At 42.6% G+C, this 22,382-nt stretch overlaps 1 protein-coding gene across 1 annotated transcript in view; it reads right to left on the reverse strand.

Annotated features, from left to right (window-relative positions):
- The window catches only part of ARHGAP32 (Rho GTPase activating protein 32), a 215,968-nt gene that overhangs the window by 34,458 nt on the left and 159,128 nt on the right, over positions 1-22,382 (reverse strand). Inside the window, exon 13 of the mRNA XM_077839787.1 lies at positions 12,179-12,328. Within this exon, the coding sequence (XP_077695913.1) occupies positions 12,179-12,328 (150 nt within the window). The remainder of the gene's footprint in view (positions 1-12,178; positions 12,329-22,382) is intronic.

Here is a 22,382-nt window from a genome sequence, read left to right on the forward strand (position 1 = left end):
GTTATTGATGCTAAGTGAAACTTGATGAAACTTACAGAGACTGGATGTCTTCAGTTCCAGCATGTAATCCAAGATTGTGGAAACAGATGACTGGATAGGTGAAAGATGACTGCAGTTACACCAAAGACGATATCTTCTCCATTTCTGGAGGGATATGTGTCTTGTAGGTTCTGTCTTGCTATTTAATAGTACATGTGTTACTCCCAATGAATGGGACACCTCTCATCCTGAGAACCATTGAGAGACCATGTTTGGTGTTGCAGAATGTTCAGACTTGGGTGAAGTGGTTGACCCGCATTCTAAGACAAAAGTTGAGACTTGATTGGGAGTCCGCGACAAAGGGCAAGAGGTGAGTCTGATAAAGCAAGGACACCAAACTTGTCTTGGCCAAGTTGGTGAAATCAAAAGGACTCTGGCTTGGTCCTGCTTGATCTTGTCGAGAACCTTTAAAACCAACAGAGTCAGTGAATATGCATAAAAAAGATCCCTTGTTCATGTAATGAGAAAGGCATCCAGTTCTCAAACTGTGGGTCATGACCCCAAAGTGGGTTGTGACCCCATTTTAATGGGGTTGCCAGGGCTGGTGTTAGACTTGCTGGGGCCCGGGACTGAAGCTCGAGCCCCTCCCAACTGGGGCTGAAGCTGCGGCTCAGGCTTCAGTCCCACCTCCCAGGGTCATGTAGTAATTTTTGTTGTCAGAAGGGGGTTGCAGTGCAATGAAGTTTGAGAACCGCTGTCCTAGAGATTGAGGGTTGGATCCTACGAGAGGAAAATTTTCTGCACTTTGTGTTGGCTGCAGTGGTGAAAAGTTCGACCTCTGGAAACCCCCAAGCTGGGAATATGTTTTAGAGGACTCAAGACTCCAATTCCTATTTGTAATTTAAGGAAAAATGTCTGCTGAGGTCATCTGCCATGGTGTTTTGTAAACCTGGAAGGTAAGAACCCGAAATGATTATCTGGTTGGCTATGCACCAATTCCAAAACTTTATTTTTGCAGTGCAGTGCAAGGGGGAACACGCTCCTCCCTGATGACTGATATAATACGTACAAGCTAAATTGTCCCTCATGAACTTGATTTACTTGTTTTTGATTAGGGGAAGAAAGCGAAGGCCAGCATTTATGCCTGCCCTCCGTTCTAGCAGATTGATGTGCAGGCATTGTTTTGTTGTGACCATTTGCCTTGGGCTGCGTGAGGACCCAAATGTGCTCTACATCCCAAGAGAGAAGTGTGCATTGTTATGGCTCTAGGGGTATTCTGGGTGAACAGGATTCCCCCACAAACCCAGCAAGTCCCTTCACCAGGTGAGTGACTATAGGACCCAGGTGAGTAAAGAAACCTGTTTGTTGGGCACGTAAACTATCCTTGGCCACATCTGGAGATATCGATAACCTGGCCTTCTGTGTTACAAAAATGCAAGTTGCCATCTTCGGTGCAGACATGGCCTTGCTAGCACTTGAGGACTGAGCAGCATTCTTTGGAAAAGGTTCTTTAGAGCGAGAAACCTGTCAGAAGGGAGATAAGCCTTGACCATCATCGAATTCAGAAACTCACGCTTGACCAAACCATCAAAACTGATGTTTGGAAGACTATGGCAACTGGGATAAAGCAGTCGAGATAGTAGTCTTCTTTTTATAAAAATGTTGACCACTTAACAGGCAGTTCAGATGGTCTACAGAAGGTGGAAAATTGAGCAGGAAGGACTCTTTGTGCTGACAAAGAACTGCTGAATTTCCTTTTATTTGCAGGGATATATATCCCCAAGGATCTAAGTGTAGCCCTAAAATCCTTTAAGACACGAAGTGAGTCGTCTGTGCAGAGTGCGCCATTAAATGGTAAGTCCTCAATGGTTGATTGAACCTCTTGGGGGAAACCAGACAACTGAAGCCAGGAAGCTCATCTCATTGCTATTGTGGCAGAAATAGACCTGGCTGCAGTGTCAGACACATCAAGTGAAGCCTGCAAAGATGTCTTCATCAAGAGGTGACCTCCTTTATTATGACACTAAATTGATCTCGATGTTCCTGTGATAAATGGCCAATCAAAGCAGTAAACTTCTCATAATTCTGGTAGTCACATTCTGACATCAGTGCCTGATGATTCGTAATCCTGAACTGTAAATGTTGCTGAAGAGTAGCTTTTACGACCCAAAAGGTTCAGTTACTTCTGGTCCTTGTTACATGGGGTAGCTTTACAAATATGCCATCTCCCCCTTTTATTAACTGTGTCCACAAGCAAAGAATTTGGTGCCAGGTGTGAAAACAAAAACTCAATCTCTGTCTGGGACAAGGTATTTTTTTTTTTTTTATTGGAACACTGACATGCAGAGGGTCCCGCTGCTGGCATTTGCCACATGGTCTTGGCTGGCTCAACAAGAGCTTCATTAATTGGCAGTGCCAACAGTGCTGAAGCAGAAGTATGCAATATGTCCAGGATGGGAAACCCGGACTGCTTCAGAGGAATCTGAACTGTGTCCGCGACCCACTTCTTCAGAGCCTGGAACTACCAAAAGTCATTAGCTAATGATGGCATTACTGCCTCATCAGGCTATGAAGAAGCAATATTTGTAAGGGGGGAGGGAAGGGGTTGACCTTCTTGTCGGCCCTCACCTCTTGCTCCTCAAAGGTCTCCTCTACTGATTCGGCGTGGAGGGGAGGGATCAAAGCTGCCGAAGAAGAGGTCTTCTAAGTTCCTTATGAAACTGAATCAGGGCCCTCAAAACTGCTGGTGGTACACTGCCTATGGGGCCACTGAAGACCAATGAGGAGGACTCTAAGGCGTTGGGAGCGGGGGAGCGGGGAGGGAAGGGGGCAGACATTGTTGATTCTCCCAGGTATTAACAAGAAAGGATCTTGTATCCTGCCTTCCTTGGATCTGCAAAAGGGAATAATGTCTCCTAAAGTAAACTAGAGAGCCTTGAACTGACAGTTCTGAGTCTTACTCCGAATGCTCCCTCACATAGGATCATAGAATCATAGAATATCAGGGTTGGAAGGGACCTCAGGAGGTCATTTAGTCCAACCCCTGCTCAAAGCAGGACCAATCCCCAATTAAATCATTCTAGCCAGGGCTTTGTCAAGCCTGACCTTAAAAACTTCTAAGGAAGAAGATTCTACCACCTCCCTCCATATTGTACAGGTGACGACAATCCTTCCCTGTAGAGGCTCAGGAAGTAGTGGATCTCACTACAATACGTGCATTCAGTAACCCTGCAGATCTCGGTTCAGAGAGGCGTCTGGAGGTTGCAAAGGGGGGAGACTCAGGCTCATTCGGGACCATGAGGTCTTTAGGATACCAGAACTCCTGTGGTACTGGGAACACAACAGACCTTCATAAAGGCACTGTGGTTCCCGATGTTGCTGTCCGGGGTGCTGATGATGGTATCAATGGTACCGCAGATTCCAGTGAGGCTGCTCTCTCGCTACCATGGGCTCTGATGGTAGTCATAATAGTAATCTTCAGTCGTGTGCCCTTTACTGCTGAGGCATGGGACTTAGGTGAAGTCTCAGAGTGCTTCACAGTACCTGAAGAACTTGGAACATCAATAGCACTCCTATCGGGCTTGATGTCTCCAGTGACTGAATCGTCTTTGAGGAGGAACTCTCTATTCTGATCCTCTGATCCCCTTCCTTGGTCTTTGAGTGGGAAGCCCTTGGTACCGAAGGAGTGGTTACAGGTACCTCATTCATGGAGAGCGTCAGAGACCAGGGTCTTGACACTGTCTTCACCTGTAGCTCTCTGTGACCACGATCTTGATGTAGACAGGGAACTAACAGAAGTAGTAGGTACCTGTTTGAGGGGGTTCTCGGCATCTGGGTCCAAAGCCAGTTTTAAGGCTTGCTCCTTCATTAATAACCTATATTTAATTTCCCTGTTTTTCAGGATCTTCCCTTAAAAGAAGTGCAAATCTTACACTTGCTTCGCATATGCAAGTTTTCCAAGCAATGAACACACAGAATTCCTATTCCTGTTGCTCAACAGGAGACGCACCTATTAAAATCCAGGGAGCTCAGCAACCCAGAGACAAGAAAAAAATTGCTTCTGACCCCCACAATAATGGGGGAAAACAATATTTTTTTCTTTTCTTTTTTTAAAGAAAACAGGATCAGCAGTTCCAGCAACTATAAAGTAATAGGAATCTTATAAACTAACTAAAGAACTAACTCCATATACTATATTCTAACTCTAAAGAGAAAAACTGGCATACATTAAACTCTGTCTCTGGCTGAAGGCAGTCGAGAAGGAACTACGGACGGTCGCCCATGCAGCCGTATCTAGCCTCAGTCCAGGGTTCGAGAATGTGTAGGGTACCTGCATGGACTGAATGGGCACTACTACCAAAAATCTCTGATCAAAGGTGCAGGGCACATATGCCCCTGAAATGGAGCACCCACAGGGACACTACTCCAAGAAGAGTATTTATTATTGTTAATAACGCATCACTGCCACATTCCAAAAGTGTTCTGCCCATCTAGACACACACAAACTGTTCATAACCTTGCATCCATATTTAATAATAAAATAAACAATAAAAATATCTAGCTCCTCTAGAGCACTTTTCAGTTTTAGTTTTCAAAGCACTTTATGAATGACGTCAGGATCGTTATCCCCATTCTACAGCTGGGAAAACTGATGCACAGAGTGGTGAGCTCTCCACATTTACAATCATTTTCAGGATTCACACAGGAAGTTTCATGTCTAAGGCCTTGTCTACACTGCCACTTACAGCGCTGAAACTTTCTTCACTCAGGGGTGTGAAAAAACACCCCCTTAAGTGATCCAAGTTTCAGTGCTGTAAAGTGGCATGGCTCCCAGCGCTGGTAGCTGTTCCCCTCGCAGAGGTGGTTTTATTACAGCACTTTAACGTTGACTGTGTAGACATACCCTAATTCTCCTTAAGAGCAAATGAGTATGTTGCATAGGCATTGCAATGCATGACATACCCAACTCCTCTCCTGAACTCACGCATCCCTTGTAAATAGGATTCTTTACATTTGGAGAGGAGCGTGGCAGGTGTGCTTTTGGAAAGACACGCTTTGCTTCCATCCCTACCTGTGCCATAATGGGAAGAACTAAAATGCTTCCCTTATCAGGGACTATACTAAGAGTGCTGCGAGTTGCCACTCCATAAAATACAGCAGCATGGCAGATGTCAGCAGAGCAGAACAAATTAGATATCTCTCCCGCCTGATGAAAAAAGAACTACTCCCTAACAAGCTTGGGCTGCTTCCAAATGACTTCATCAGTGGGGAAAGGTATTTAAAAGTTACAGTAGTCGCACACTAAAATTAAATGGAGGCACACATCCCACAGGCATGGAAGTGACCATAATTGAATTGAGCCGCACAATAAAAACCAATATACCTCAAGAGGATGTTTACACATTCATTATTTGTAGAGATAAACCTGAAACAGAAACCTTGAACTCAACAGCCCCCAAATCTTTAACGTTGACAGCTGAAGTTAGAGAGAGAGAGAAAGGACAGAGAGGAGATAGCCCTTGTATCTGTATGAAATGTGTGTATCATCATAATCTAGTATCACAAGTGGAAACCACTGACAGATATTAGCTGCAGCTGGTTCACTGAGACATATTCAGGTCTGTATGCACAAAGCAGCAGCATGGGCTAGAGTTTAGAGCACAGCAATGGGAGTTGGAAGGCCTGGATTCTTCACTCTTCCACATGCTTACTGTATAGCACGGGACAAGTTACTTAATCTCCGACTCAGTTTCCGTACTAGTAAATGGGAGAAATGCTACCTGGGATGTTGTGAGGACTTACTACTTAATGTTTGTAATGCACATTGAGCATATGAAATGCTCAATAAATTGTACACCTTACATCACTGCTACCACCCACATAAGACCTTGCTCTGCATTTTAAAGGGGCAGAAACCTTTATTTAGAAAATGTTGATGCTGGATTCTTAACAGTGATGGGAAGGATGATCTTAGGGCTAAAACACTGGATTTAGGAGATGTGGGTTCAATTCCAGAATCTGCCCAGACTTCCTGTGTGACCTCGGGTAGATCATTTAGGAGCCTAAGTCCCACCGACTTTCAAAGAGATTTCCTTGGGCTCCTAAGTGTGTCTTTTGAAAATGGGATTTAAGTGTTTTTGAAAATGTTAATCTTAATCCCTCCACACCTCAGATCCACATCCGCAAAATGAGTATAATAATAGCTCCCATCTCCCATAAGAACAGCCATACTGCCTCAGACCAAAGGTCCATCTAGCCCAGCATCCTGTCTTCCAACAGTGGCCAATGCCAGGTGCCCCAGGGGGAATGAACAGAGCAGGTAATCCTCAAGTGATCCATCCCATCACCCATTCCCACCTTCTGGCAAACAGAGGCTACGGACACCATTCCTCCCCATCCTGGATAATAACCATTGATGGACCTGTCCTCTATTAATTTATCTAGTTCTTTTTTGAACCCTGTTATAGTCTTGGCCTTCACAACACGCTCTGACAAAGAGTTCCACAGATTGACTGTGGGTTGTGTGAAGAAATACTTCCTTTTGTTTGTTTTAAATCTGCTGCCTATTAATTCCATTTGGTGATCCCTAGTTCTTGTGTTATAAGAAGGAGTAAGTAACACTTCCTTATTTACTTTCTCCACATCAGTCATGATTTTATAGACCTCTACCATATCCCCCTTAGTCATCTCTTTTCCAAGCTGAAAAGTCCCAATCTTATTAATCTCTCCTCATACGGAAGCCATTCCATACACCTAATCATTTTTACAGGTTTCAGAGTAGCAGCCATGTTAGTCTGTATTCGCAAAAAGAAAAGGAGTACTTGTGGCACCTTAGAGACTAACTAATTTATTTGAGCATAAGCTTTCGTGAGCTACAGCAGTGAGCTGTACCATGGATGTGGGCGTACCATGGATGTATATACAGGCAATATGATATTTTCTGTCTTATTATCTATCCCTTTCTTAATGATTCCCAACATTCTGTTTGCCTTTTTGACTGCCGCTGCACACTGAGTGGACGTTTTCAGAGAACTCTCCACAATGACTCCAAGATCTCTTTCTTGAGTGGTAACAACTAATTTAGACCTCATCATTTTATATGTATAGTTGGGATTATGTTTTCCAGTGTGCATTACTTTGCATTTGAATTTTATCTGCCATTTTGTTGCCCAGCCACCCAGCTTTGTGAGATTCCTTTGTAGCTCTTTGCAGTCTGCCTGGGACTTAACTATCTTGAGTAGTTTTGTATCATCTGCAAATTTTGCCACCTCACTGTTTACCCCTTTTTCCAGAACATTTATGAATATGTTGAATAGGACTGGGCCCAGTACAGACCCCTGGGGATACCACCTCTCTCCATTCTGAGAGCTGACTATTTATTCCTACTCTCTGTTTCCTATCTTTTAACCAGTTACCAATCCATGAGAGGACCTTCCCTCTTATCCTATGACAGCTTACTTTGCTTAATAGCCTTTGGTGAGGGACCTTGTCAAAGGCCTTCTGAAATCTAAACACACTATATATGGATCCCCCTTGTCCACATACTTGTTGACCCCCTCAAAGAATTGTAGTAGACTGGTGAGGCATGATTTCCCTTTACAAAAACCATGTTGACTCTTCCCCAACAAATTATGTTCATCTCCCACCTTTTGTCTTTCTTATCTAACTAAATAGGCAAGCACTTTGGAGCAGGGGCTGTCTCTCACTAAGTTTATGTACAGCACCTACCATAAAGGAGTCCTAATACTGGTTGACCCGTCTAGTGCTAACATAAAATAGATAAACAGGACACTGTCTCCCATACAATTACGAGCATTCATTTGTCATTCGGGGGTACAGAATTGTTTCAATATTAAAATATTCCCCTGTTGCCTCTATTACAAACATTATATTTTTATTTCTCTCCTCTTCTCCCCCCGCAAATAGTGTGCAGTGTAACCTGCTGGCCCAAACCCAATTATACAACAACAAATTGCAGCCATATACCAAATAAAGTCAACAACAACAACCAAATACTGACTCCACCCAATTGCAACATACACTTGCTGCACAGATACCTTCCTTAAAAAGAAGTCAGAGTAAATAGATGGATTATGCCATGAAGGGTGACAGACACAGGTTCTGTCATGCCAACAAGAAAAACTGGCAGACTCAAGAGCTCTCTTTTGAGAACTCCGTGCTCTAAATCTAGGGATATCTGCTAAAGCATCATTGCTGCTCTTAAATGTAGAGATGGTAGACAGACAGGTATTCTTCCACTATACATGGAAGTGTACATTCTTCCAGGTATTCTTAAGGTGTACATGGGACCACGAATTTGTGAATAGATAACTCTGGTCATTCCACAGCTGGTCTGTTGTCCTACGACTTGTCTAATAATAAGATGTTTAACTCTTCTTACACAGTACTTTTTCATTGTAGATCTCAAACCAATTTATCAAAGAAGGTAAGTATAATTAAACAAAGAGAGAGGAAACTGAGGCAGAGAAATGAAAAGACTTGCCAAACGTTATAGCAAAGACCTGGGAACAGAACCCAGGTCTTCTGACTCTTAGTCCAGTGCCCTATCCACCGAACCACACTTCCACTCTTTTCTTTGCCTCATTTGGATTGTAAACTCTTTGTGGCAGGCAACGTGTTTCACCTATGTTTGCAAACTCCTTTACAGATTGATGGCACTATATAAATGCTTTATACCACCATTACCCTATACCGGTTGTACTCTAGACCTTCATTAATAAAAACACAACCATCTGCACTGGCTATGCTCAATATATACCAAAGTTTACCTGTTTAGTATTAAAACTTATTAAAGCTTAAAACACTAAGTATGCACACCATCAAGATGTGACCATTCCCTAAATCAAGTAACCTATTGCAACCTTCATCCTTCCTTACCCTTTGCTCATCTTTGTCTGTCTGTTATTCTCACTCATCATCCCATGTCAAAAAACTAAGGCCCAGTACTGCAAATACTTACACTTAATTATGTAAGCAGTCTTATTGGATTCAAAGGAACTACTTACATGAGGAAAGTAACTCAAGTGTTTGCAGGATCAGGACAGCAGATTGCCAATTTAACTTTTCCTTGCACTACAAAGCATTTAGCACATTTCTGGGTGTTGTAAATAAAATAGGACCCATCTATATGAAGGGCAGCCTGCAGCATCTCAGAGGCATGGGATTGGAACTACTCAGATTGTCCCAAGATAAATTCTTGAAAGGCAAGGCCTCGTCAGCTGAGCAGCAGCGACTCGACAGTTCTCAACACGCGGAGCACAACAGCTCAGTTCTGCACTTCTCGAGAGCATGTGAATGTGCTGTTGCCTGTTTTGAAGACATTTTGTCCCAAAACGTTTTGCTTAAGCCATGCAGACGCTTTTGGTTATTGGGTAGCAAAGTGTCAACATTTATTATTAATTTAACGAAATGATATTTTTTTCTGTGAATCTCGATCACCGTCACACCATCAAATGCTTTCTGGATGTAAACAAGTCCCTTGCTGTTTCATCAGCTAAAACTGACGCACGTATGAAGTACTGCATGGTAGCAGCTACTCTGAAAACATTTTTGAGCTATTGTCTGATCTCACAGATGAAAGGATATTATTGTACCCACTCTCTATCTAACTCATCTAGGTTCTCATGTGATATCTCAATTCCCCTTTAAGCAGATCAACCAGTTCTGCTTAACAATTTTCTCTGAGACCAAGCTATCTAACGCTTCAGAATGAGGGGTACTTAAAATGCTGTCTGCGTACGCATAGTTTGATTCACCAGAACGCAAAAATGTCTCTGCAAAACTAATCCTTAGAACGACCTCATTTGGAATATAGGTCAGGGAGCTGAATCACACAGAAAAAAATCAACCCTGCTGTGAGAAATGGAGATCTGCCCCTGTTAGCAACATTCAGATTGGATCTGCTTTGCTCCGGGGAGTTGTGAAAGAGTCATTAAGTCAAGGCTGAAAAGAACTGGAAACTGCACAGATGAAGAGACCTCACGAATGAAGCACAGACATAATCATGGAGGAGTGTGCCGTGGGGAGGGGGTTCAAAAACTAGGGGGCAGGTCCTCAGATGGTGTCAATGCTCACAGATGAACCATCACTGGAGCTCTGACAATTACTCTAGCTGAGGATCTGCCCCTTGTCTCTTATGAAACTTAATAAATCATCTTCAGTCTTGCTCAACTCAAGGGAACAAGAGGGGGCTTTGGGGATTAAACAGAATTCCTGCTTTGCCCAGTCACGAGCTCACTCTCTCTCTGCATGCCTTTTGATTGCCTTGATTTCTCCCACTTGGAGATAAAACAAAATATTCTACAGCAACAAGGTGGCGTAAACTAGCCATCCTGGATCCATTTCTTAAATGGGACATTAGTACCGCTTCTGCTTCCAAACCATCCAATTTCTGGCTCTCTCAGACTTTTCCAGCCCCAGTTATATCGACCTTCACTGGCTCTAATTAACAAACCAATGAGCTTTGGCACAGTCCTGATTTCACAAGAACAGTTCGATGCTGTCCACCAAAACTGGCAGTAAAATACTTAAAGTCAGTGACAAGATTAAACCCTGCTGTTACCCAAATGGAATCATTTAAGGCAACACATTGCTTGCCCTCCACCAGCCCCTACCCTTCAAGCCATCTGTATGAGCAAGGAGTCTAAAATACTACTGGTGTAAACTCAGCGAAGAAACCCCTCTTCCCTGCCCCCTTGTCCTTCATCCTCAAGGCAAAAGCTGTAAGACATGACAGTATGGACTTTGACATATGATGTCGGCCACTTGCCCAGATTCACAATCTATTTGGTTAGGCAAGAGGAAAAATATGAAGGAAACAAAAACTGACATAGCTGGAAGTGATGCTGTATCCCTTTCTACCTTCTTGATGCCCTTAACTGCTTGGTACTCTGGCTGCTCTGCTACATACTGGTCTGCTGCTTTCCTAAACAGACGTCACCAGAAGGGGCTGTATATGTGAACGACTTCCGACTACTGCTGAACTGTGAAAGAATAGGTTTGAATAGCTCTCCCTCTCTAGCTTGGTACTCAGCAGTTCTGGAGCCTCCCTGATTCACCAGCCTCTGATCAGAGGTGTCACTGTGAGATGAGAGAGCAGATCATATCAAACAAACCTAAGAAGAGAAATAGTAGATGTAGCTTTTTCCTGGCCTGGACACCCCTTCCCTGACACTTTGTTTTAGTAGCTGTTGAGGAGACAAGGGAGGAGCAATGGGCTTGTCACGGACTCGAGGAAAGCAAAATTCTAAAGTAAAATCCAGCTAGTTCCTATACATTGTGTATTTTATGGGAGCAGTGGGAAAGGCAGATAGAAAGGCCCCAGTTTGCAGACTGAGCTGGAATCATGTAAAGATAACGGATAGAAATATTGATAGACTTGGAAAGAATAAGTGGCATTACAATGTATCTGATTTCTAACGCCTGTGATGTTCTAATTTCCCATTTCCTAACCCTCTCCACCATTTGCCTATAGGGATTCTGACTTGTATAACAACAATGGTGTTACCCTTCCCCATCCTCTGTTTACTTGTTTGTGTCTCCTTAGACTGTGAGTTTCTTGTGACAAGGACTGTCCTTGCTGGAAAGTGTCTAGCACATCAGGGACATTGCCATGAACAAATAAACTGCAATAACTCTGAGCCTAGTTTTTATCTCATTCATAACAGTGTAACTCCACTGACTCCAGTGGGGTTACTCCTCATGTACACACGCACGAAAAGAGAATCAGGTCCCACGGATTTAGAGACTGAAAGGTCAGAAGCGACCATTACATCATCAAGTCTGATCTCCTGTAACACAGGCCAGGGATCTTCATCGCCTTATTCCTGTGTTGAGCCCAATACTTTACATTCAACTAAATTATATCTTCCATAAAGGAATCCAGGCATAATCTGAAGACTTCAAGAGTAGAAGTATCCACTGCTCCCCTTGCCAGTTTGTCCCAGTGGCTATTTACCCTCAGTTAAAAATGTGCACCTTATTTCGAATTTGATTTTGTCTGACTTCAACTTGCAGCCATTGGTTCTTGTTCTGCCATTAGCTGCTATATTTAACAGTCCTTGGGAACCGAACTGATATTTTCTCCCTGTGAAGGTACTAAAACACTAGGATAAAAATCACCCTTTAAACAAGCCCCAAGCATCAGTGTGAATGAGGAACTCAGGAATTTCTCTCTTACCATCATGGCCAGAGTTGAGGAGATGCTCTCCCAGGTCGCACCCGAACACCCTCTCTTTCAGGATCCCGCGTTGCTTCAGTTTCTGTTTCGTTGGGCGTGACTTCATGAATGTTCGCAGGAAAGTGATGAGCTTGCCGTGTTTTTTTGACACTGCACAATAAAACAAACCAACCCCCACGTTTAGGTTCAGGTAACCAGGCAAGACAACACATAATACGTCCTACTGAGAGCACGAAGCTCAGAGTAACATCAATGCCGATTATTCACACAAGCATATGCGCTCAAGTAGTGCTGAGTAGTAGTAGTGCTGAGCACTCCAGTTACAGCTGAAGATTGGACCCTAAGTATTATTTGTAAACTAAATTTCATCCAGCTCCTTGGGAGGTAGGTGAATTTCACGGAAGAGAAAACTGAAGAACCAGAGTTCAAGTGATTTGCCCCCCAAAGCCACAAAGTTGAGTCTGTGGCAGAGACAAGAACAGAACCCACGAGTGTTGACTCTCAATGTCCTGCTCAATTCTTCTACATAATGCTGCTTCTCTTGAGCTTTGTATCAAGTTGGGAAAATAAGTCAGTTTGTTAAGACCTTCCAATTCCACTAAGAAGTGAAATCCGCAATCAATGCCATGGAGATTCATACGGGTTACTGCCTTTCTAAGGGTGAAGAGAAGCGGGAGCTACACAAATAGCCTGCATGTCAATGGGAGGGCAGATCTGGCATTCATTTGAGTCAGGAAGCAAGACAATGCTCTGTAATGACAACCTCTCTTCCCGCAGCTCCCTCCGAAAGCAATGAGGTAGCACAAAAGAACCCTCCTGGCTTTCCTGACAAAAGTACCTTTATGGACATGATTTAACAGCAATTTAGCTTGAACAGAGGAGTTCTATTTAAAAAAATCACAAGGCATAAAAGGACTTGCTTTGTCATTGAGCCTTTACAGTTTCAGGAAGTTGTAAAAGTCCTTGCAGCACTGTGCTGCAATGTTAGCAATTAGCCTCCTACCATTCCTGTGACTCAATGAGGCAGCCAGACCTATATTTTACCTGCATTAAAACAGTTACTACAGTCATGAAAATTCAGGAGAGTAATGTCATCTTGAACAAAGCAAGGGAACATGAGCCTCCGTTTCTGCTTGCTCAGAATGACAAAGCTGCTTTTCTTCGCAGTGCCATTACTGCTGTGTGATATCGCACTCAAGCTTGAAATTTCTTGCACCGCTTTGGACTTGGGACTTCCCTGGGCAGGTGGGTACTTTTACACTCCCTTCCAACTAGCTCCCTTGAAAATTCTCATTCCAGAACAAAAGAACCCTTGGCACAGGGCATTACATTTTAACCACTTTAAACAGCTGCATATTTTCCCTTTATTTCAATGAATACTGAAGTATTCTCTCTACTCTTCACAGGCATTTCAAAATCAATGGAAATCTTTATTTTTAAGGGTTGGGGTTAGGGCTTTGCATCAGGCCTCTTTTCCTCTAAGCTAGACTCATTCAGTGACAAAATTCAGCCTTTTTATTATCAAGCATCAACTTGGAAAAAAAAAATCACATTTCTGTCTGAAATTCTTTTCGGCTTTGTAATGGTTAAAATTACACCCAGGATTAAGGATATATAAAAGATATCAGGGAAAAAATATTTTTCTCTGTGTCTTTTTCCCCATTTAATTACTTAGGCTCAGATTTTTAAAGATATTTAGGCACTGCTGCACTCAGCATTGCAACATCTAGCTGATTTAGGAGCCTAAATATAATTTTCTAAAAGGATTTAGGTACTTTGGAGACCAAATCATATGCAAAGTTGATGGGATTTAGACTCCTAAGTGCCTAAATCATTTTTGAAAATGGTATTTACTCTCCTAAATCAGTCATTGCAACGCTGAACATAACATCTGAATACCTTCAAAAATCTGGGCCCAAATGCATATGACAACATTTCATGTCAGTTTCACAGTTTCATCTGTATAGTAAGCAAGACTCAGCATAGGTGCAGGAATCCCTGCTAGCGATTGTGTAACAGACTCGGGGCCTGGTCAATGATTGTCCTTTTGTTTATGTCGGTTTCTCCACCCACCAACAAGGGAGAAAAACCAGTTGGAAAATGTGATTGTAAAACCACAAAAACTGGTTAGGGGACTCAGAGGCACAAATAAAACCTGAAGCTACTTTAACTTAATTTTAAAAACTAGTTCGACAAAGCTGGGCCTGCATGTGGGAGCAGCTCTTAAAACACTCTGCAGCTTTGTATCCAAATGATCTAACTTTTTACAGCAGGATTTATAAGAACCAAAGTCACAGTGGGTCCCAAAGTACATCAAATTTTTGCCACTACTAGCCTGGCAGGCTGCTGATGCAATGCTGTTTCCTGGCTGGGAGACTGTAAACACTGCCCTTAGCCTTGGGTGTCTACTGTACTAGCAAAGCAGCAAAAGAAGTAAAGGAGGCAAGAGAGGTTTCAGAGTAAGAGTAAGTAAAGGAGGCAAGAGAGTTTTCTTTCCTGTCTTTCTCTATAAAACCTTGCAAACCTTTGGAAGATGGATGAACCCAGTTACCTGTCAGAGTGGTTTATACAGCTCGTGTATCAGACTTAGCATTACACAATAGTAAAGTGAATTAAGGCAGGATATCCCGTTATCAATAAAACTCTACCTATGGCATAAGGGATCCAGTAGAAGTAACTCTACTCCCCACTTTCACTCCAGAGAATGCCCACTCATCCTCATCACACCCTGATCCTTCCTGTGTTCTCAGGTCTTTGGACCAGGAAAAAGGGGGTGGAGCAGAAGTTAGGGAGCCCTTGAACCTCTGGCTCCTGGGTGAGAGTGCTGCATTCTGTGAAACACTGGTGTTCCCATGCAAAGATCAGCAAGGGGTTAGGGAAGGAATGCTGGTCTACTGTGCTTCACTCCCTCTCTAGCTGGAGACTTGAGGGTATACACCGCACTGGGAAGGTGCAATAGAGCAATAAAAACAGCAACGCGGTCGTGACGGCACAGGGGGTAGGTTGGGCTAGTCACCCAAGGACAAACCTACCTGACCCCATGGTACATAGTAAGGTGGCCAGATCAAGCCACCACCTGAGCTCCAATGGCAACACTGCTATTTTAATCACACTAGCTTGAGCAGAGCTAGTGCGTGTCTGTCTACCTGCGCTGGGAAGCACGTGCTTTTGGATGTTATGCCAGCTACAAGCACAAACTCTCAAAGACGCACTATCCACATGCAAGGTGCATTAAGTTTAGTTTCCCTGGACTTTAAAGGCATGGCAGCAAAACACTAGTAGATCTGAATATGCAGCTTCTTAAATCTCCAACAAAACCAGCAGCTTCACCTTCCACCGTTAAAAGTGTATTATTTAACAGTGACCTGAAGCACCAAGAGTGCCTTAAACTGTGATTTTGGTTCCATGCCAGTTTATTTTTTAATTTAAGGAAAAAATTAAACATACCCTGTTAACACACAAGCCCAGGATCAGGATAGATTTGTATTCAGTCCATCTTGGTTACCAACCCCAGAGTATCTGAGCCTCTCTGGGACTTTACGGAGCACCATCAGTATGCTAGGCATTGTGCAGCAGAGAGAGAGACATGGGTCCTAACCCTCATGGGAGCAGGTGATAAACCTTTTGGGCCATATGTCTATTTCTCACTTAGCTTCACGGATAGTGAAACCCGCACGGTGAGTGTTTGAAAAGTTCTGGCCTAACTCTGCTCCCGCTGCAGTTAGCCCCCCTGACTGCAATTGGAGCTGACGCAGTACAATGCTGAGTGCTCCCACATGCAAATTGCAGCCACCAAAAGGAGCTTTATTTCTTGGTCTTATAGCGGTTGGTTGAATCACAGCAGTGTAAACTGAGAGGTAGGCAAAGGCTTGGTCTACATCTCTAAACTCATCAATTTAGCTAGATCGATTTTCTCCGGGCTGAGAAAAATGTCACACCCTGAGCACTGTTGCTAGGTCAACCTAGCCCCCTGTGTAGGCATGGCTAGGTCAATGAAAAAATGTTTCCGTCAACCTAGCTACCAACTCTCAGAAAGCTAGATTCCATCAGTGTAGGAACCGTTTACACTGCAGAGGCAAAACTGAGTGCAGTAGCTGTCCTGGCTTTAGTATAGACATACCCCTTAGAACCACAGGCACGAACACCCATTGACGGTCAACAGGACTTGGGTGCCCAATTCCCTGAGGCCCCTTTGAAAATCCTAGCTATAATTAATATAGGAAACGCTTCTAAAAACTTTTGCTGCAGTTTGGCAAATAATGTAAAAAAATATTGTAAATATTTTTATTTGAAGCATTTCACAAACTGGGTATATAACTGTGAATGCGGAGCCCATCCTGGTGTTCTGGGTGAATAACAAAACAATCAAATAAATGTATTAAAACTATTGGGAAATTATATACAACTCCATCATCTCTACAGATTACCCTGGTCACTGGGAAAGGTGACAGCACTTAGCAGGTGACTGTTAGCACAGGGTTTACCACAGTCATTAAAATGTTCTAAGTGTATTGTATAGATTTACACGGTTTAAGGAAATATGTCATGTTCGGTATTAAAAGTGTTACAGGCTTAAAACACAAGCAAAAAAGTAGATTGGATTTCTTAATCAACATAGATGTCAGGTGCTTTTAAGCCACTCACTCAGTATAGGCTAAAATAATTGCTTGTTTTCTGCCCCATTAAATAGACAAATATGTTCCCACATTACACCTGTTTGGCAATCCAAGGAGCTGCCTGTCCAATGCCTGAACAAGTTAGATACCCAGATATTCAATTATCAACAGCCTGTTATAACATTTACATGGTTCTTTTCTGTCCTTCAGTTAAACACAATTTCCTCTGCTGATCTCATTTGAATTGACAAGAATGTGTCTTGGATTAAAACGACTTGATACGTTTTACATATACAGGATGACTCACTGATCAGAGAAATCAGACTTCCTCTGGACAAAAATTATAAAAAAAACCCAAGCAGCCATGTGATTAGAACACAGGGTTTATACCAAATATAATCCCAGCCTTCCCTCAAACTTCCGGTATGGCCTTGGGTCAGTAACTTATACCTCAGTTTCCCCATTTTAAAATGAGGATATTAATACTTTTTGTACCTCTCACAGAGGTTATGAAAAATAAATTACTACATGTAAGGTGCTCAGATAACCCACTAGTATCATTTGTCCAAATTATATGCAGCTTGTATAGCTGGGAAGATCCTTACACCTGGATCACAAGCTGACAAGCAGGGATAAGGAAAATTCTAGATAGTTCGTCATATCACTTCAACTCAAGAGCTAATCATCATTAAAGAAATCATCTGCCAGCATATTGGTGCTCTCCTGGAAGAGATAGGCCAAGCCTTTCCTCTGACTGGCAGGTCCAGCTTTGAATCCTGGCCAGCAGAAACAGAGGTAAATCCATTGCTTGAAATGGGAAAACTGAGAGAAGAAGAACCTTAAGACCTGGCCAACATTTGAAAGTTTTGCTGGCATAGCTATGTCAGTTACGAATCATCCATCCCATCGTCCGGTCCAAGCTTCTGGCAGTCAGAGGCTTAGGGACACCTAGAGCATGAGATTGCGTCCCTGACCATTCTGGCTATTAGCCATCGATGGACCTATCATCCATGAACTTATCTAATACTTTTTTGAACTCACTTATACTTTTGGCTTTCACAACATCCCCTGGCAATGAGCTCCACAGATTGATTGTGCATTGTGTGAAGAAGTACTTCCTTTGGTTTGTTTTAAACCTGCTTCCTATTAATTTCATTGGGTGATCTGATCTCTGGTTCATGTGTTATATAAAGGAGTAAATGAAAGAACTATCCACAGTAACTCCAAGATCTGTTTCTTGAGTGGCACCAGCTAATTTACACCTCCATCGTTTTTTATGTATAGTTGGGATTATGTGTGCCAATGTTCATTGCTATGCAGTTATCAACATTGAATTTCATCTGCCAGTCACCCAGTTTTGTGAGATCCCTCTGTAACTCTTCGCAGTCAGCTGTGGATTTAACTGCCTTGAATAACTTTGTATCATTTGCAAACTTTGCCACCTCACTGTGTGCCCCCTTTTCCAGATCATTTATAAATATGTTCAACAGAACTGATCCCAGTACAGATCCGTGGGAGACTCCGCTATTTATCTCTCTCCACTCTGAAAACTGTCAATTTATTCCTACCCTTTGTTTCCTATCTTTTAACCAGTTACTGATCCACGTGGGGGAACTTCCCTCTTAACCCATGACTGCTTACTTTGTTTAAGAGCTTTTGGTGTGGGACCTTGTCAAAGGTTTTCAGAAAAAGTCCAAGTACACTATATGAACTGGATCACCCTTGCCCCATGCTTGCTGACACCTTCAAAGAATCTGAATAGATTGGGGGGGCATGATTATATCGACGGTACATTAAACCCACCTGAGGTATGGCTACATTAAAAATGGTGGTGATATTGGGGTTATAGCTCCAATTGGATACCTTACGTTCTTATGTTAATTATTTACAAAACGGCCAGAGGAGGAAGGGGAAGAGGAGAGAGAAGAGATAGTGGAGGCGGTAATGCCGCTGTTGGTGGTCCCCCACCACAACTTTAGCCCAGTAGTTAGGACACTCACCTGGGATGTGGGAGACCCAGATTCAAACCTCTGCTCTGAAACAGACATGAAATAGACTTTCTCAACTCACCAAAAATTATGAAAAATTTTATAGTTTGTGCAACCCGAACTGATTTTTTCTTCAATTTTTCAGAACTGCAACTGAACCAAAAAATCAATTATTTGCCTACCTCTAGTTTGGAGCATGAAAAAAAAAAAAAAAAAAAAAAAAAAGAAAAGTCACCCCCCTAACAAACTTGGCTATGCTAGCAAAAGCCGTAGAGTAGATGCAATTATACAGCCCAAAAACTGCTTTTGATGATGTAGCTTATTTCATTCAGGGAACTGGTATAAGCTACACAGGTTCTGCCGGCATAAGCTATGCGAGGAGGCTTTGTTGGTACATACGGCACCCCATTCACCAGCCACACAAATTGACGGTACACAAATGTGGTGATGGTAAGATTATAAAGCCAGTGCTCACATTTTCACTGTCTAACGGCAATCCAGTTACATTTAGCAAGAATAAGTTCAAGAATGCAAATATCTGTCTTAATATTTATCACTAATAAGTATGTGTATAATTATTTTGTTTTAAATCTATCCCTAGACAGACTGTTCTTCCCAAGCCTCCTGATGGCAGCGTGATCTCTAATACAGGATTAGTAAACTTTAACTCAAAGATAAAATCGGACAGCATATATGCTGACCCACATTTTCAGCACTTGGCAGTGCATTAGTTTCTCCTATTAACAGTGATTTTACACACTACAGAACACAGCTGTCCCCTGCTGCGAGGAGAATGTTGTGTTAAGGTCAAAAACTAGAACATGCATAGCTGCATGATTTAAAATATATAACAAACTACAAACTCCAGTGGCAAAAAATCAAAAAAGGAAGGGAGTGCAGAAGACGCCTTAAAAAAGCATATTCAGGTCCAGCTTGATATCTCATACCAAGTAGAAAATCCATTCTATGGAAGATGATAGTTTACAGTAAGTCAGGCTAAAGGGATATTCGTCAGGGCTACTGGCCCCAAAATAAGACTGAGTCTACTCTAAAACTAGACTTTACAGTGGAGGGAGGAAAAGTAGCACCACGCTCTTGTGGCTAAAGAACAGGAAGTCAGGAGCTGTGAGTTCTATTCCTAGCTCTTCCATTCCAAGACTCACTGTGTTCCTCCAAACACTTATGCCTGTGCTTAACCTTACATGCCGAGTAGTCCCATTTACTTCAGTTGACTCCAAAGACTCCCACTGACTTCAATGATCTTTAGTTAGGCCCCTTGAGACACTGGGTAAATTACTCAACCCTGCTTTGTGCATCAGTTTCCCCATCTGTAAAAAGATAAGACCGCTTTCCCTTAAGACTTATTAAAAATAACTTTTATAGAACCAAACATTTACACTTACCCCTGAGTACAGTGCTTACTACTCTGAGTAGTGTTACGGACTTCAAGTTGAAGCGAATAAAATACAAATAAATACAATGGCACTAATCACATTAGTGAGCACTGTGCTTGGTCCTAAGCATTTGCAGGATCGCTTCCCTATATATTCTTCGAATGCCATAGAAACAGGAACCTACAAAAATAATCCTCCATCACCAATTACAAAATCTTCACCAGTTTCACTTATTGCTCAGTAAACACACACTGTATATTGCTTGCTGCTGCAGCACTTCTCCAGGGCTGGGCCAACACCTGCTAAGGCAGGACTGTGTGGTGGAAGAAGTTGCTACATATCTTAAAGATTGTTCATTGCAGTGTCATTAAACAAAATAAACAAACATCATTCATCCTGGTGAAAGAGATGAAAAAAATCAGTAGGAAATAAATATTTTCCAAGCCGCTACCTGGGCACTGTGAACAGGAAGAGTAGATGAGGTCATTATAAATGATCAATGGCATGATTGCTCTTATTTATAAGTCGCTGTTAGACTTCTCCTTTGGGTGCAGAGTCTATGTGCAATTACTTCAGTAAAACTACAGTTCTCCTTGGCCATATCCTTATCTCCTCGGCCATATCCTTATCTCCTCGGCCTTTGGCTGGGATGTAAGTGTCCGGGTATTATTTGGGGATGAAGCTCCAGCTTGAGCACAGAAAATCCTCTCCATGCCCATTAACTCCTCACTCTGTCTACACCAGACTTTTCAGAGAACATGAGCAACTTTCCCAATATTTAGGTCACATTGTTCCCCTATCAGAGCCAAAACCGTGAATCAGCAAACTAATGTTATATCTGTCCAGCAGCAGTTACCTCTCTCAACATCTTTCTTTTGATATATGCTAACATACACAGATACATACAGACATACATACATTTTCAGCATGCACGCAGGCTTCATTTTCATAGGGACTGAGCATCCACTGACTTCTGCACAAGCTCAGCAGCATCTCTGGAAATCAGGCCCATATTATTAACTTAACCCAAGAGTGCTGTTGAGAACTGACAGATCTATTTACACTGGCAAGGATGCTGGTTTGGATGCTTCCTATTTACTTTGTATATAGAGATGCTGCAGAACTGGTTGAGGATTTGTAACAGGATGAGAAGTATCCTCAAGGTTAGTGAGTCAGAAAAGTAGGTCTCCTATATAGAAGGGCAATTTGTACTTGGAAGAGGAAACTGCTATATCTCACGTGCCAGAGACATGTCTGATCTTCCTGGCTAGGGATTCTAAACTAAGGTCCAAGGTAAGGGAAGAAGGTGGGTGTAGGGGTAGCTTAAAATGTGCCCCTTCCAACAGAAGTGTGGGCAGAAAAGGTTAGGGCATTACATCCTACTCTACTTTTATATTTATATATCTGTGAATATAAACTGGTGCTGACAAACAGGGCCCTGTTTACTTTTATGGCAACATCATGGGGCTTTACCTAGCTAGGACAAAGTCCCTACCTTGAAGGACTTGCAATCCAAGTCAGGAAAATAAATGGGGCAGCAGTTCAAATGCAAGAAGGCATCAGTGGGAAGACCAGCACACGAAAGCGTTGCCAGAGGAGAATGATTTAAAGAGAGGGTATGGAGGGTATTTAACACAGAGTGGCGGCTAGGGATGGTTTGGAAGACGGCAAAAGACAAAGGAGGGATGGAGACAAAAGGATTAGAGAAAGGAGACAGCAGAGCAGGTGATTTCTGCAGATGTCCAATTTCTGCCTCTCCCAGTCCTGCTGCACTTTGTTAAATCCCTTCTCATTGTAGTGGAGTTTAATTCAGTCCTTTTGCTTTTATCTGTTAGCTTGGAGACTAGTGATCCATCTGAAAGCGTTCTGAGTCTCTGATAAACGTATGATTAGCACAGCTGAATGCCTGATCCATCCATCAGGGAAACAGTGTTGGTCTATCCCGAGCGTTCACCTTGGGAGAGCATCAATGTTTGATTTCACATGGCCTGGCATGCACTATATCAATACATAAACGCTTCAAATAAATGTGTGCTCAAGTCTTGGTTTAATGATGAAGTTATTTGCATTGAAGAGGCCCAGTACAGTAACCAGTGCCTATCAATACTCAGATCACAAACTATTGGGGAAATATTATGAAGGCATATATTGGGACAACACCAAATATGCTCCACTGAGCCTCATCACCACTACTATTGTTCGGCAA

Source organism: Eretmochelys imbricata, chromosome 22, assembly GCF_965152235.1.
Source record: "Eretmochelys imbricata isolate rEreImb1 chromosome 22, rEreImb1.hap1, whole genome shotgun sequence".
NCBI lineage: Eukaryota > Metazoa > Chordata > Testudines > Cheloniidae > Eretmochelys > Eretmochelys imbricata.